This window comes from Nuphar pumila, chromosome 7, assembly GCF_984573655.1.
Source record: "Nuphar pumila chromosome 7, dmNupPumi1.hap1.1, whole genome shotgun sequence".
NCBI classification, from domain to species: domain Eukaryota; kingdom Viridiplantae; phylum Streptophyta; class Magnoliopsida; order Nymphaeales; family Nymphaeaceae; genus Nuphar; species Nuphar pumila.
Window position 1 is genome coordinate 100,848,141 of NC_143255.1, and position 18,248 is coordinate 100,866,388.

An 18,248-nucleotide genomic window follows, 5' to 3' on the forward strand; every position below is an offset into this window, starting at 1 on the left:
TCTTAAATAACCATCTTCGGGGTACTTAAGTCTTTGCAACCGCTCCTTTTCTAGAATCATCATTTTATGGCACCAATGGAGGAAAGGGTACTTAAGTCTTTGCAACCGCACACTGATGCTGACAAACATGGAGATACGAGCCGCACATGCTTACATACGTGGCACTCATTGGGACCCCCGAATACGCGATGTAGCTAACGGCCGTCTTGGGGGGGGGGGCATATAACCTGCTTCGGCTCTACATTGTTGGTTTGTGTTGCTTGTTCTTCGTTTTCTTTCTTGGTGATACCTTGTTACCTTTGCATTGTGTTAACAGAGTGTTGTGTTTGCATTGAATCCTATAAACATTAACGGTTTGTGGGCAGATTATTGCATCCAGAAGTAGCATGAAGGTCCAATCAATTTGAATGTGCTTTTGCTTTCTTTTTCATTCACAATGTAAAATTCTTTAGTTTAGAAGCCCTCTTATTTGTCAGCCATGTTGATACCAACTTTGATGAATGACTTTTCTAGATTGAATTTGTGGTTGTGTTGTGGTAGGTCTTAAGTGTAATACTCGTGATTTTTATCAGATAAATAAACTTAGATTTTAAGTCATTAAGGTGATACAAGAATATTTTATTGTTTTAATTATTTATTCATACTTGGATCTTAGATATCGATTAGTGAACATCAAAATGAATATTTAATAATTGTTAGGTCAAATGGATTTGTATCTCTGGTATTGGATCCTCATTATGAGGATCAAATTTGATATTGGATCCAAGATGAATGAAGCGGACCAACGAAGTTTAAATCAGACTTTTTGTGAAGAATTTGCTATAGCGGATCCATATATATGTATAATATCATATACATATATTTGAAAAAGGAATAATAATAATAATAGTAATAGTAATATAATAATAATCATATATTAAAGATATATATATATAATTTTAATGTGTGGATCCATATGGATCCAACATGCGGATCCACACCGCAAGAGAACTGTGGATCCACCTCGCTGCTGGATCCCAGGTCTCGGACCCAGACCCAGGCTGCGCCCCGTGTCATGAGGTATGCAAAAAAAAAATGAACGACAGTGTGGCTCGATAAAACTGCGTTAGGGCTCATTTCTGAACCCTAACACAGCAAACGAAAGGAGTTGGGAGAAAGGGATGTGTCGTCGCCACTGGTGAGGGTAACAACCCTCTCTTTTCGGGCACCCTCCTACAAAATGGGGTCCCTGAGTCTCTACCTCCTACTCTCCTCTCCTCTCCTCTCCCTCTCCCTCTCTCTCTCTCTCGGTCTTCCTCAACTCCCTCTCGTTTCCCAGTTGTCTCTCTCGCTCCGTCGCACATGCCCTATCGCTTTGTTTCTTCCCTCTGTCTCTCTGTCTCTCTCGACCCGAGCTCGGCAGTGGAGCATTCGACATTGGCTGACCCTTTTCTCGCGACAGCAGTCTCCGATCATCGAAAAAGCGCCGAAAGAGGTAGGAATTTTCTGTGTTCTCCTTGTTGGGTACGTCATGGGTTGAGACTATGGTGTGGGTTGTCCGAAAAACCCCAAATCTTCGATTTGGGGATTTCGACTGCTGTGAAGGGAATCTCAAATCTGGTTCCTCCCTTATCCTCGGATTTCTTTTAAACTTAATGTCATCGAAAACACCAAATCACCGATTTGTGGGTTCCGGTTTTCTAAGTTGGAAAGGGGGCATTGGATTTGCTGTGTATCCCAAAGCAAAAATCTGGGATTTTGGTTTGTCGAAAATCCCAAATCCTCGATTTAGGGATTTCGGATTTTCGATAGTAGATTTTCCTATGGTTGCTGCTGATTGTTTGCATCAAGCATGCTCAACCCATTTGAGTGGGTTTAACCGATACAAGGGTAGAATCTGGGTTCTACATGCGTGCTTAGCATATTTTGTCTTTAAGAAAATCGGTATTGTATCTGCAAATCTTGTCTAAATTGGGGTTTGTAGGGGTTACTATGTTTCGTAGAATGTTAAGTTCAAGCATGAAACACAGTCTTGCACAATCTATGTATTTGATGAACCACGACATGCCTTTTTGCCTTTGTACACCTGTATGCTACGAAGGATGTTTGCACAATCTCTATATGAGGCGAATTATGGAATATGTTGTTATTCTATGTATTCGTATGCAACCTCACCTGCTGTATGCTTGCACAACATCTTCCTTTGATGAATCACAAAATAGGTTCGAAAAAGAAGAGAAGAATTTGAGCTTAGCTTGCTAAATGGCGATACAGATTTCTTTATAAGTGAACCTGTTATTTTATAAGATGGCCTCCTAATATTGTTTTCTTCCTCATTCAATTAAGTAGAGGTTGCAGGTTCTCATAAATCTTTTGAATCTCTGGGGTTGCATTCCTCAGTTATGAGTATGTCGTCTGTTTACAGCCTCATATGAGAATTGCAGTAACTTCTGACCCTTGAAGACAACCTAATACAAATTACACTGACGTACACATATAGAGTCAGGTCACCTGTAATTGGTTGAATTACTTTCCAAAACTTTACAACAAAATCAGGGATTTTAGTTAATCATAAGACAACTTATGGGAATACCTTACCCTTTTTCTGTAATTGTTTTATTAGGAAGTCTTTTGTATCCTAGTGGTAAGGATGAGTTGGAAATCATGAAAAAACCCTCTAATAAGCTAACCATTTCTAGTGAGACATTTCACGGGAGCACAAATTAATGACAATGATACACTCTCCAACACTGCAAATTTTGAGGATGAATTAATGACTATAACATTGATGGAAATTGTAACTGAAGTGGCCATTTCTTTCCCTTAAGCCGTAAGGTGTCTTGTATTCACATATCTATGCGGATTTGGTATTCTGATTGTTATTGATTCAATTGAAGCATTAGTTGCTGCCAAAAGCAATCTTATTAAACCCAACAGGAAACCAATACTTCAATGATTTCTCTGTTAACTACCTAACATAGATAAATTTATGTTTTATTTTGTAGGCTATCAATAATGTTAAATATATTGAATATGAATTCAGTGGTTGTCGATTTTTATAACATGAAAGTCTGGATTTTAATTGAGCTGCCATGTCAGAACTGATATAAGCTATTTGCTTATTAGTTGTCAACTTTTTCCATGGGGTAATTTGTGATTTCCAGTTCAAGATATTATGATTCATGTAAAGTTGTTGTTCGACTACATGTTAAGTTGAAGATTAAATATGCATTTTCAAACTGCATAGGAAGTTGATGCTCAAAATGACTACTAAGTTGCATATTCAGTTGAGATTTAGTTGCATATTTGTTGGGGATCAAATGTGAATGTGTTTGGAGAAAAGCATATTGTTGTATTATCAAATCTCTAAGATTACACTGCATGCTCAATAAAGAACACCAACAGTGTCTTTGCTTGTTTGGCGGAGCTTTTAATACATGTCACCCTATGTTGGGATGTCACAAGTCAAAACCTAATGGTACGTTGTGGCACATTGCTATTGAAGAATAAATAAATAATAATAATGATGATGAATGATGATCTGGTAACCGAACCTATGGGTCGGTTTGTTGTGGACATATGAATGTCAAGCCAGTGTGTTGAGGGTCATGCATAGACCATCAAAGTTATGATGTGAATCCACATGAAAATGAGAATATAATATTGTTGCCCGACTGGTTTAAAGGCACCGGGGCATTCGTGCTTGACTGGTTTAAAGGCACCTGAGCACTCTGAGTGGGTTTGTGCAATGAATATGAAAAAAAAATGGATATATGTATACCTTGGCAAAATGACTAAGGTTGGGAACTTACTACTATGGTAGTAGGAGGTAGATGGGGAAACGCCCCCATACTTCGGGAAAATAATTAAATGAAAAGAGTAACCCACTCAGATTCGAGCTTACCTTGGAGTGGGTAGGTGGTACAAAACTCTGGGGACGTGTTTAATTGTTTCGAGCTAAAATGACTCGTTGGTCCCCAGTCCTCGGAGTTGGGGGACCCAGACTACCAATATGTGCTAGGTGGTAGCTCTTTGTTCTTCTACAGAAGTTAGGGATGCATCCTGTTTTGGTTTTAGCCTTTGGAAGGCTCTCTCGGTCACTGGCCGCTCCCTTAGGGATTACAGTTTCGGTTAGAACGTTCGGGTCAATAAAATACCCCTGAATAATAAACCCCCGAATGTTCTCTTCCGTTACGAGTGATTTGGCCCGCGAGTACCCGCAGGATAAGATAATATAAACACTATTTAGAACAGTTAGGTATCACAGTGAGTGGAGTTATTAAATAGACATTTGCATATTCTTTCAGCATGCTTTATATTATGAATTTGTAATGAACTGAAATCCTGAAATGTGCAGATACGAGGTGATTGAACTATTACATGAAAGTTATGCATGTTATTGTTATTTGTTGTTGCATAACATACCTCACTTGCTTATTAATGTTGCATACTATACTTTATCTGCTCAATTATTGTTATTGTATAACTGCTTACATGCTCAAGTTTATGATTGTTGATTTCTGTTGCATAATCTGCTTACTTGTTTAGATATATGTTGAAAATCACCTTTGACACTCACATCACATGTGAGATTCATGATATACCTGCATTAAGAGTTACAATTTTCCTACTTAGACGTGGTAGTCTAATTCCTATAATTTTTATCATTTTCAGACAAAGAGTAGACCTATGAGCTGCTGAGGGATGAGGCATCGGATCGAGATTTTTGGATTTATTGTTCCAGGGATTGCTTGGCTTGATTGTAATTTAATTGCTTATATCATTTAAAACTTTGATGTTAATTTTCATTGATAATGAAAGGAAATAAATGTTTTGGGTTTGCTCTCCATGGTAATGTTCCGAAATGCTTAACTCTATAATATTTCTTGTTTCCGCTGTTATAAAAAAAATTTCCTCTTAAATTTGGGTTAAAATTTTGGGGCGTTACATTAAAGACTCGGGTTCGTGTTTGTTCTTTTCTTCAAGCAGGCCTTGGCAAATGAGTTGAAGGAACCTTTATTGGACAGAGAGAATTCATTTCTTAGCTTATATCAGTTGTAAGTAATCTATGTTTTTGTTTATATCTTAGTTTTTCTGGATGCATGTCCTAAATTAATGTGAGTGCGCATGATAACTTGCTTATAGTTTTTCTGAACTACTTACGTGAACTCTTTGCTGCAAAATGCTGGGGCAATTCATTTTGCATCAAGTTTTACTGCAAAAATAAGGTAGAATGAATTGAAATTTTATCAGGAATAAGATTTTTTTTTTTACAGAAAAGGGTAGAAAATTGACCTGCTTTACTGGTTCCCTCAAAAGTGCTTCTTGATATTGCTTTGACCTTCTGCTTCCTTACATGTTAAGGATCTTTTTATGGATTTTAGTTTCACTTTGGCTTTAAAAAAATGGGACTTTTATGCGTCTGTCACTTCATAAATATGTTGAACCAGAATTTCATTATTCTATGTTAATTCTCTACTGCATGCTTTTCCTTTACCGCCAAAAAACATGGTTAAGTTGATTCAGATAAGCTCTTAGAAGAAGAAAACCGGTGTTATTGCTCCAAAATGTTTTCTGCAAAGAGTGAAGAAACAAAATTACCCTGTTCATAGTTATATGCATCAGGTATTGTGGCAGTCATACTTTTTGTTCACCCCTTCTGGAAGGTAACCCAACTTTGCTTTTTTTAGGGAGGGTTATAAGATGCACATGAATTCTTGAATTTCCTATTAAATGAGTTTGTTTGTATTTGGGAAAGAACCAGGTACTGCAAATGGTTCTCTAGAGAATTCATCTTCTTCAGAAAAGACTGCAAATGGGCATTGCAATGTTCAAGCAAATGGCATTCAGAAGGAGCCTGTGACTACATGGGTTCACAAAAATTTTCCTGTACTCACTATTGTCTGTCAATCTAGCACCTTATTGAGTAACAAAATGTGAGTTATTCCAGATGAACTATTTTGCAATTTGTGTCAAGGTTCCTTGTAAGAGATGAAAAAACACATCAACATAACAAGGTGCCTGCGGTGTGAAACAGTAACAGCAGGGGATGAGTCATTTTTAGATTTGAGCCTTGGCATTGAACAAAACAGTTCTATCACCGGTTGTCTCAAAAATTTCAGTTTACTAAGACATTGAATGCTGAGGATAAATTCTTTTGTGATAAAGGTTGCAGGTTTAATTTTTAATCCTTATCTTGATCTTTCCTCTCAAACAACAAATGTAATTGTATTGCATGATCTTTAGTTGGTGGGAGGTTGTGCAACTCAATTTGCTTATTTGTTGGTAGCTCAAATTTTTTGTCATTTGCTGTAAAATATGGTCAATTTAAAGTTGTTTCATATGTCTTTGAGCCCTTTGTCAAACCTGCTTCCATTTGTTTACATCTTTTGGCTTTTTCTTTTTGCTTTTCCTTATTGCTTGGTAAGTTCTTCTTGATATTGGAGGATCCTGATGAGTTGTGGAGACTGATTCATTGTTTTTGCTCCAAAAGAATTTTTTTTTGGACTTATGTTTGGGACCCAGTTTTCAGTGGATCAAACCCGATTTGGTTAGAGTTAGGGTTGTCGCCCTTGCCTTGTTTATATTCTCGCTTTTCTTTCCCCATCTTGTAACTGTTGGATAAGAGTAATAAGATTTCTCTTTAAGCGGTTGTGGTTTTTTACTCTTTCGGATTGGAGGAGAGGTTTTTCCACGTAAATCAGTGTTCTTCTTGTGTTTTGTTTGATCATTTTTGTTCTTTATTTCCTTTTGGTTGTTTCATGCTCGTGGTTTTCCTAACAGATCCGACCCATAATCTATTAGAACTGGATCTGGATCCCAAATGAATCGAATCATATCCGAAATGGGGTCCATACACTATTTACACTTGAACTGGTTTTGTGATCAATACGAGGTGTTCCCGAACTGGTTTAGAGCCTTTTTTAACTGGTTTCTATCGGTTTTTCACTAGTTTCTAAATGTAGAGACCCTGGTTTCATGAATCATTGAAAGAACATGGATTTTTGTACTCGGTTTTAAGGGTTTATAGGCTTTTTTACATGCTTTGGACCAATTTGACAATTTTGGGAACATTTCAGGCCCTTAGTTGACTAGTTTGTGGCCATTTTAGACCGGTTCAAAGCATTTTTAGACCGGTTTTAGCAAGAGGACCCTGGGTTTTACCCAAAAGAACATGTTTTTGTTATTTTTCATGCTTTATAAGTGTTTATTATCATGAAAGCATGACTTTTTACATGCATTCGATGTTATTTAAAGTTATGCATGATGTTTAAGCATGAATTATGATTAAATTTTGATGTATTTTCATCAAAATTTATTTATGCATGTAAGTTGAAGCATAAACTTGTATTTTTTATGATATAATACATATTTTGTCATGAATATATATGCATCAACATGTGTGCATGAACATACTCTATAATATGAATATGTTTGTGGTAAAATACATCGATTAACTGACTCATGCAATCACCAAAGTGATCTGAGTTTTGTTAATTGAGGATTCTTTGGGATGTGTTAAGATTTGATATTATGATTGTGTGTGACTTTATGAAACAATGATTCTACCCAAAGATAAATCATTGTGTTCTAAATTTTGCATAGAGTATAATAATAAGATGTGTATACCAGCCTATGAAGCATGTTTGTACCCAAAGGTACAGTATTGAATTACTTCTAGTTATATGATCTATTAGTTTCACCAATTGAAATCAATTTCTTGCGAATTGAGGAGACAAAACAACTATAAGTATTATCTTTTTTACTAAAGCTGAACGATAATGGCTCAATTATGCTTGTCTCAAAAAATGTGAATAATAAAGGGTCTCACATTTACCTTTTTAATATAAATCTCATATAGAGCGATTAATTTCACACTCATACAAAGAATAAAACAATCACTCTGAAGGTTTGTCTATAAGAAGTGAGAGCACTTAAAAGGATGTCTATAAGAAGTAGGAGTACTCAAATAATCTTAGCATATTGTTTTTGCAATCGCGAGTGGTTAAGAATATTCGAGGTGTTATCTATCATTGCAGGACAATGAAGAAATTTTTAAAAGCTATTGGGGTAAAAATTATTTATTTTATACAGGATTTTATCTCAAGCCATATAGATTAGAAACTTCATTGTGAATATTGGTATAATGAACTCTATTGGGAGGTCATTAAAGATCTTATGTGATAATAAAGTTGGCGTATCCTTCTTGAATAATAACAAGTGCTCAACCTTGTGTCAACATACAAAGTTAAATTATTTTGTTGTTAAAGAAATGACTGAGAATCATTTAGTATGTATTGATACAATCTGTATGAAAAAAATGATTGTGGTCCCCCTTACTAAAAGGCTAACATCAGGATTATATCCCCAACATGTAAAGGAGATGGGTCTGTTTGATTCCTTTTGATGTATGATAATACATTATGGTCATATGTGATTACATTTGTAAAGTTAAATTAATTATCTATAACTTTATGTATTATTGATTCTGCATAAAGAATCTTTCATTCGGTTAGAAAAAATAACTAAATAACAATATTAAAGAACCAATAGAATGGGTTAGAGACTAATCTATTCATGAAGGTAATTTTAACATGCTAAGACACTGAAAATGAATTATATTGTAGTGCATAAAAATATGACATTTCATAAAGAAGTATTAATCTCTATTATTCATTCTTGTGATATAGGATAATATATGAATCCACAAAAAAATTGAATCAAGATAATAGTAAAACCTTGATAAAGTGTTTTTATATGTCAATGGGTCAAGTGGGAGAATATTGAAATATGGATCGAATCTAACTTGATGTGACTCAGTTTGACATGGGTACATCATGGGATGGCATGACTCATGAGAGTCACCCAAGGATAACCACTAATTGTGGTAACTACCCACTCCTCTCACTACAGGCTTCTCTCAGAAGCTTATAAGAAGGGGCCTGGTTGTTTGATGAGTACAACCAAAGGGGTATCCTCTTTTTTCTCACATTTGGGTTCAGGGTCCTACTCATTGTTGACATGACAACCTGGGTTCATCGTGGGCGTCGATAGGTTGAGGAGAATGCCGAGCACTTGCGTATCATTTCATCAATGGTGTATACTGGTATGTAATCCTGCATTTACATTCCGATTCTATTTTGAAGAACACCAACATGATAGAGATTGGACGGTACCCATTGGAAGATTGCTTGGTGACATGCTGCTTTTTTTTTATTGACTGATGGTTATGTGAGATAAATTTACAAGTGAATAAAGAAAACGATATATGTTGAGCACCTTAAATTTAGAATTGCCTTAAAAGCCATTGAAAGGTTAAAAAAATATATATAAGAGGGCATAATTGATATTGAACAAAGAATTAGAGGAAAAAAAAGGGATAGTTTTAATTAAAAAATCAATTAACAATATTTATTTTTATTTCTAAACTTTGATCCCCTAAAAAAAAATTCTATGTACACAAGTGCAGGGCATTGGATCCCTGTTTGCTATTGTTTGGATATGGGTCCATATCCAATTGATGAGATCTGGTAGAGTAATCTAATTGTTAAACAGGATTCATTGCATTCGTATCGGAAATTGGATGGAAAACAGAAACTAAAGCGGTAGATTTACCTATATCCCATTTGGTCTAATTTGATAATGCTTGCATCCAAGACGAATTTGGATCCTGTTAGCTGTTTTGAATCTAGTCTGGTTAGCTTGAATGGCTAACACCGAACAGGATCCAGATTCAATATTATCCTTTTTCATATGAACTTAAATTTGTTTAGGTTGGATTTAGTGATGTTTGCAAATCAAATGTGTACTTGTATCATACATTCATACGAGTGCAAATAGGCTTACACCTCGTTGCGCCTGAAGGCTTACTCATATTTTTCAGAAATTCCTCAACACGCCTCACCTTTAAAAACCTTGTTTGTGAGGATGTAGTTGGAAATGACCTAAATCCACTACCAACACCAGCCTAGTCTCCTAAAACGGGGTTCCCAAACACCTGTGAGTAAGGTGTCAAGGGGTCTGGTTTACCTGGACTTGACCCGAGCCAAACCCTATAGGGTCCAGGTATGGTGATAAATAAGAAGACCCGATTAAGACTCGGTTTCGGACCCGAAGGCCTGATTAATACATGGACCCGAGTATTTGTGAATTTTTATACCAGACCTGCACCCAACCCGAGTTTCAATTAAGACACACACATTTTCAATATAAAAATGATAAAAAATATGGTTTTACAGGGTTTGGTCCGGGTTTGGTTCATTAGTTCTTATTGGGTCCCGGTATGGTTTTTCTTATAATGAACCCAATTAAACCCCAATCCAAACCCGATACCATACCCAAAAATCAGTTCCAAGTCTAGTTTCACTTGGGTCCTACCCAAAGCAGACCCATTGACAACCCTACTTTCAACACCAGCCTAGTCTCCTAAAACGGGGTTCCCTCACACCTAGGGGTGGCAAAACCTGACACGACCCGCCAACCCGCCTGTTAGGCGGGTTCGGGTTTGGAAAAAATGAACCCGTTTAATAAACGGGTCAACCCGCCTAACCCGTTTATTAAACGAGTCGGGTTCGTGTTAGGGGTATGCCAACCCGCCAACTCACCTGACCCGTTTAATAAACGGATTAGGCGGGTGGGTCAACCCGCCAACCCAACCCGCCAACTCGTCTGCCAACTCGCCAACCCGACCCGCGAACCTGAGAACCCGTTTACCCTACCCAACACATTTATTAAATGGGTTGATGGGTCGTGTCGGGTTACCCGTTTATTAAACGGGCCGGGTTCGTGTTTGCCACAGCGGACCCGTTTAATAAACGGGTCGGGTTCGGGTTGAGGTATGCTGACACGCCAACCCGACCCGATTGCCACCCCTACTCACACCTGTGAGGGTAAACGGTGTTAATTACACCCTCACCCTCATTGAATGCCATCACTCTCATCTCCTGCCATATGTGGCTTACCATATTTGCATCACCTATGTGTAAAACAATTTTATTCTTGGTGAATTAACAACATAATAAGCTAATATGAATGCAGATGACAAATGATAAATTGCTGAAGTCTTTTTTTTTTTTTAATTTAGTTGTACAAAGAAATAGGAACTGGTAGATCATAGATCGACCCTCCACCGTAGGGCACATGGGGGGCTTGGGCTTGTCCAGTATTCACTGTATTGACTTGATAATATGAATAAAACATAGGGAACACCTCAATATCGCCATTAGGTATTCAACCTGTGTCACAAAATGTCGTTGGTATTTTATTAACATCATAATTTATTTGTTGATTTTTGATAGGTCGACATAAATTAATACCTACTCTCAAAAGAAAAAAAAGGTCGGCATAATATCAAAAGACATGATATTTCAGAATATCGATTATTTATAAAATGTCACATTTCTATCACGATATTGACGTGCTAAATTTTTTAATAATTTTCTCATTTTTATAGTCATATTTTTTACGCTTTTACTGGGATTTTCCCAGAAAATAGACCGTTTTGATGACATTGATTCGAAAAGACGACTCGCACGCAGGAGGCGGTGAGAGAGAGAGAGAGAGAGAGAGAGAGAGAGAGAGAGAGAGAGAGAGATGCGTGCCCTTTCGTCCTCCGCATGGCTGCGCAACCCCACGGCCTCCGCGCTTCCTTTCTCCCCCGATTCGAGATTCCCTTGCTCGCTCCCTCGGCCTTTCGTTAAAACCAATCTCCGTTTGTTTCCCCTCCAAGCCTCCAGTACGCGCACCGCACGCTTCTCTCTCTCCGCTTCCCCAGATTCCATCGTCGAAGACGCAGAAGACGTTGTCGTCGGCGACTGTGTTGTCTTCGAGGAAGGCATCTTCGACGATCCTTTCCCTCAAGAAGAGCGCCGGCAGCAGCGGGGGACGAAACGCCCAAATCGGCGGAAGAAATCTGCCGACGGTGGGAGCGCAGAGGAGAGCTTGGTTCCCGAGAAATGGAAGGACGTCCAAGCCGAGATCAACTTGACCAAGAAAGAGAAGCGGCAGATCGCTCGGGAGGCGGAGTTCGCTAGCCGGTTCGGGAGGAGCAAGAAGGAATTCGATGCGGAGCAGTACTCGGCTTATCGATCGCTCAAACTGTCTCAGTTGAAACCCCTTGTCCTCGATAACCCAGATTACCCTCTTAGGAACATCGATTCCGACGGAGAGGACGAGCGGCGGGCAGCGGAGATAGATGGGCACGAGCGGGTCGAGAATCCAGTGTCTTCTTCGAGCGGGAGGGTTCTACCGAGGAATCCTAGGTTGGATGTTGATGGTGGCTCGTTTCTTGACGTAAAACACTTGCTCGACAACAGTCATGAAGATGGTACCAAGGAATCTCAAGGTATTTGTTCCCCATTATATGCTACCCTTAGTTGCATCCTTAAAACTATTTCGCTTCATTATGGATGTTTTTTCGGTAGTTTAGTCTTGTTCTAGTTGATATTTTGATCTATCATCTTTACGCGTGAACTTCTACTAATGATAGGTTGGGCACTGCAACTGGTTCGAATTAAAGTTCTTTTTTTTTTATCGATAATGGTTTTTCGATAGTTAGTTTTGTTTATCACATCGTCTTTTTGATGGATTCCTGTATATCACTTCCTATAATTACAGTTGATCCCCGTCCTCTTTTGGGTTTATATTGGAGTGCTCTTATTGACCTAGGATATCCTTATTATCTACTGCTAAATCACGAGAAAAGAATTTGCTGATCCATTTACATGCTCTTGCCCAATTTGCGCATTGTGGCTTAGAGGTGTGGTGATGAGGTTGTTTAGGTGAACTTCTCACTCATTAGTTCAATTATTCTTCATCCAGTACCTTGGTGTGCCGATGCATAACTTTTGACAAATTCAGTGGACCAGAATTCTAGACTCTAAGATTATGTTGCGGGTGTGAAATGATATTGTCTTCGTTGGTTGAGATGTTTATCTGACTAACGAGGGTCTAAGGAAACTTGAATTGAAGTTTGACTCAACAACCAACCGATGGATTTGTGGGTTCTTTTTGTTTGATCGAGTAACTCCTGTATGATGCTTTAGGTAAGTCATCTCTGATTTGATCATGTTACCTCTAAGTGGCCTCGTGCATGGTCAACAGAGGAACACAAAGAAATACATCTGGATTTTTCATGATAAGGATTTGTTTGCTCTTACACTGTTTAGGCCTCAGAGAAAATTTAGATGTGCCATGATGCAATAAGTTAATCACATAACTCATGGTGAGAAAAGTTGGAAAATTTAGTTCCAAGTTGCAGTTGATAGAGCTAAAGATCTTCCACTCATCTTAGATACTGAATGTGGATTTTTTTTATGTACACATATTTTTGCATATTCAATAATTTCTTAAAGCTTCAGCAGCCATTTGTGTATTCCTTTTCCTAGAGCGGTTCAAGAAAATATTTAGTCAACCAACCTTATATTCGAGTAGTCTCATATGGAAACAAATAAAAGCCTTAGATTCTCAACAAATATAAACGGTACACCATAGACAATACTTGTGTTTTCTTGTGAACCATCAAAGAGAACATTCTCTACTCCTAGTTCTAGCTTTTAACCATGGGATGAAAATTGCTCTTCTTCAATAATAAAAATGCAGGAGAAGAGCAGGCATGGATCTCATAGAGCCCTTGAAAAAGTCTATTTGTCTATGTATTCTTTACTTGTATTTGTTATTTTGTATTCCGAGTCTAGATAATATATCAGACCCGACTCATACGGTAAACGAAGGATATATATACATGTTTTAGGTCACAATTTCAGTATTGAAAATCGTGACAGCCGCAACTCTTCCTTTCTCTTTCATCTCTCTTTTCACATGTGACAGATCCTAGTGAAATCTGACATGGTATCAAAGCAGAGATCCATCTAGGGCTTCGAAGCTGCTTCCAGAAGGTCTGACCTGAGAGATCAACCTGCATCCAATCAAGAGGTTTTCTTCTTCCACACTTTTCTTCTATCTTCTTCTTCTTTCTTTCATTTACTCCTTCTCTACTATTCTTTGTGCCTGAATATTCAGATTTGATGTGAATATGCGTTAGACCTGAAAGGCTCCAATTATTCTTTCTATTCCCGTATTACGGTTTGTATTGAATATTCAGATCTGATCGTGTACATGCGTCAGATCTCAAATTTTCTTGATCGTGCATATTCTCCGTCTCGCACCTCCTCGTTCTGTCAGATCTGAAATACTCAGATCTGATCGTGAATATTCTTTGTCTCGCAATTCCTATTTCTGCCAAACCTTGTCTGAAACAATCGGATCTGATCATCCATCAATATCAGGTCTGGAATATCATATTTCTTGATTGCTGAATCACACAAATCGTTGTGCCTGCAAATCGTTGTGCCAACAAATCGTTGTGCCTACAAATCGCAGTGTCCACAAATCGCTGTGCCTACAAATCGTAGTGCTTATAAATCGTTATGCCTGTAAATCACTGTTTCCACAAATCGCCTTGTCCACAAATTGCTGTGCCTACAAATCGTTGTGCCTGTAAATCGTTGTGCCTGCAAATCGTTGTGCCTGCAAATCGTTGTGCATGAAATACACCTGTTGTCAAATTTCATATTCACGAAACCCTTTTGTTCTTGAACCAACATAGTTCCCATCTGCGATTTATTAAAGTCTGTTCAGCGTGAACTGTTATGCTCCGTTTCTTGCATTTATCACAGCAAAAAAAAAAGGGGGACAAAGGCAAGAAGGGACGACCAACAAGTTTCTCAAGCAGTGGACTGTGCATCTCGTGAATACCTTGTGAACTTTGAAGCTATGGACTCCTCTCATTCTTCCCAATCTGGTCTCTTTTCGAGTTTTCTCAATCAGCTTGTTTCTGAAAAATTGGCCACCTCAAACTTCTTGATTTGGAAAAGACAAATCATTCCTTTTATAAGGAGTCCGGGTCTCTTGGGTCATTTGGATGAAACCACTTCAGTGCCACTGTAATTTGTTGCGCGAGAAGAGAAGGATGATAAGGGGGCAATCTCAATTGCGTATGTCAAAAATGTAGAATATCTCAACTAGGAAAAGAAAGACCAGTCAGTGGTCGCGTACATTACTTCTACACTCTCTCAAGAGGTACTTATTGCAATTCCTGACAATTGCACAACCATGCAACTTTGGGAGAGACTGGTTCAGACATATTCACAAGTTTCTCAGGCAAGAATGATTTTTCTCAAGAGAGAATTTCAGCTACTGAGAAAAGACTCCATGACTATCATGGAGTATCTAAACAAGATGAAGACTATCACAGATCAACTTGCGGTTATAGGATGTGCAGTGAGCGACAATGATATGGTGCAGCAAACCTTGAGTGGATTGGGATCAGAATATAACATGATTGTTACTTCATTACTGTGTTTGCCTGCTCTTCCCACCTTTGATGAGCTTCAGGCTAAATTAATTCAGTATGAAAGGCTTTTCTGAGGACAATCACACTCATACAAATACCCAAGAGGTCTTTGCCACAAGAATGACTTATGGTCGAGGACGAGGGCAAGGGCAAACTGGACACGGGGGACATGGATTACTTCCCACTCCCACCGTTACTCAGAGATCAAGACCCATTCCCACATGCTTCATTTGCAACAAAAGGGGGCATATCAAGGCGAATTGTTGGCATAATCCTGAAAATAAAGGAAAGTCCCATCAAGCAACATTCAAAAGGAAGTCCAGCAACACCAAAGACAGTGAAGAGATTAAAGAGTTGTTAATATCTACCTTGTCGGGATTGAATCTAAAGTAGAATGAACAAGGAACTTGGTTCGTTGACTCTGGGGCAGCAACTCACGTGACCGGTGATGCAGGTAAACTTTTCAAACCTATTCCCTATTTTGGAAAAAATAATATTGTCACTAAAGATGGATCTTACCACCCTGTTACTCACATTGGAAAGTCTATCATCCCCATGTCACATTCTACTCTTGAACTCTCCAATGTCCTTCATGCTTCCAATATCAAGAAAAATATTGTCTCTGTTTCTAAACTTGTTGATGATAATCATGCTTCAGTCGAATTTACTCCCTTCTCTGTGCAGGTCAAAGACCTTTGCATGAGGGAAACATTCACTGAAGGAAAGAGACAAGGCAATATGTATGTCTTTCAAGAAGATCTATGTCATTCGGCCTGTCCTGCTCACCCGGATTTGAAGTCTCCATTAGAGTTATGTCTTTCTGAAAATGTTCTTAATATTTCTAAATGTAATAAGCCTTCTCTATGACACTGTCGTTTAAGACATTGTGGGAGTCATTTTATTGAGAAACTTGTTTCTAATAATCTCATTCCAAAAGAAAGTCTCAATGTGGAACAGAGAAGTCAAAAGTGTTCCGGTTGTCTTTTATGCAAGAGTCATGTATTACCTTTTCGTTCCATTAATAAGAGAGCTTCAAAGCCTTTTGAGATAATATGTTCTGATGTATGGGGGCTTGCTCCAGTCATCTCTGGATTTGACAACAAGTACTATCTAATTTTTGTTGACAGTTACTCTTGATACACCTATATATACTTCATGAAAAATAAGTCGGAAGCTTTCCTTTTTGTTTCAGAACTTCCTGTCCTTGGTAAAAAATCAATTCTCCGAGTCCATTCAATTTTGCCAATGTGATGGAGGAGGGGAGTTCACATCCAGTGACTTCATTTCTTTTCTTCAAAATAATGGGATAGGAAGAAGAGTGTCTTGTCCACACACACCTCGACATAATGGGTATGCCTGAGCGCAAACATAGGCATATTGTTGAAAGTGCGATGAGTATGCTTCATGACAATCATCTTCCCATTAATCTGTGGACAAAAACCTTTCATTCTGCTGTACGTGTGATAAATAGACTGTCCATGGTTGTTTTAGAAAATAAGTCTCCTTATTATTGCCTTTTCGGAATCCATCCTAATTATCATGACTTACGTGTTTTTGAATGTGTTTGTTATGTGCATATTGATCAGTCCTTGAGAAACAAGTTTCAAGATAAGGCTCAGAAGTTACAGATGTTATGATCTCATTAGCAGACACATCAAAATCTCGAGAAATGTTGTCTTTGACGAACTGAACTTTGATTATAAAATTGACACAAGTGATATGTCCTCTATTTAAGTTGAAGTTTATTACCCTTAGCTGAATTCAGAGCTCTTTGATAGTTCGAATGAAGAATGTCATTCGGACTGTATGCAACACGAAGAAGAGAGTACCAAGATCGTTGGTACATCGGAAACGCAGAACTGTGAAGCACCACCACCATTGGAATCAGGAAGGTATAAGAGCATTTCCTACACCAGACAGAGAACGTCTGCTTCAGGACTCCTAAATCGGGCTCAAGAGGCTGCACCTACCTCCTCACACATCCTTGACGTCAGGAGATCCAGTCGCATGCGGCATCCTATTGATAGGTGGGTCAACAACAACAATTTCTCCATGGATTTTCAACTCTTTTTGACTGCTCTCAACAAGGAAGATGAACCTATTGTGTACTACCAGACAGCCACCTCTAAGAAATGGGTAGAAGCTATGAATGATGATGCATGAATATGAAACCTGGGAAATTGTTCCCAGGCCGCCTGACATAAATGTGGTAGGATGCAAATGGGTCTACTAAATAAAATATAAACCAGATGGGACCATTGAGAGATACAAGGCAAGACTCGTGGCGAAGGGTTTCATATAAGAAGCAGGACAAGTCTATGACGAGACTTTTGGTCCAATGGTGAGAATGGGAACAATTCAAATCATTCTTTCCTTAGCTGTTGAACATGGATGGACACTGAGTCAGTTTGATGTTAAGAATGCTTTTTTGCATGGAGATTTGAAGGAGGAAGTTTACATGTAACAACCACCTGGATACTATGAGGAAGATTGTAAGACAAATGTATGCAGACTAAAAAAGGCTATCTATGGCCTAAAGCAAGCATCTCACTCTTGGTTTGATAGCTTCTCTCTTGAGATTCAGAAGCATAGCTTTGCTCACTCCCTACTAGATCACTCATTGTTCATCTTTAGAGGGCAAAACATGATCACCTTATTGCTAATTTATGTTGATGATATTGTCATCACAGGAAACTCTGAGGATCATATCAAAGAAGGAAAGAAACTACGGAGTCAGAGATTCAAAATGAAAGACCTTGGTGCCCTGCGTTATTTTCTTGGAGTTGAAGTTGATAGCCGAACTGATGGGTTGACTCTCACCCAACACAAGTATACGATGGACGTTCTAACCAAAGCAGGTATGAAGGATTGCAAATCTCTAGGGACTCCAAGTATTCTTCACAAAAAACTAAGTGCT

At 38.3% G+C, this 18,248-nt stretch overlaps 1 protein-coding gene across 1 annotated transcript in view; it reads left to right on the plus strand.

Moving 5' to 3' along the window:
• Positions 1–11,476: 11,476 nt before the first annotated feature.
• The window catches only part of AKRP (ankyrin repeat protein), a 50,749-nt gene continuing 43,977 nt past the window's right edge, over positions 11,477–18,248 (plus strand). Inside the window, exon 1 of the mRNA XM_090014633.1 lies at positions 11,477–12,322. Coding sequence (XP_089870759.1) covers positions 11,572–12,322 — 751 coding nt within the window. The 5' untranslated portion in view covers positions 11,477–11,571. The remainder of the gene's footprint in view (positions 12,323–18,248) is intronic.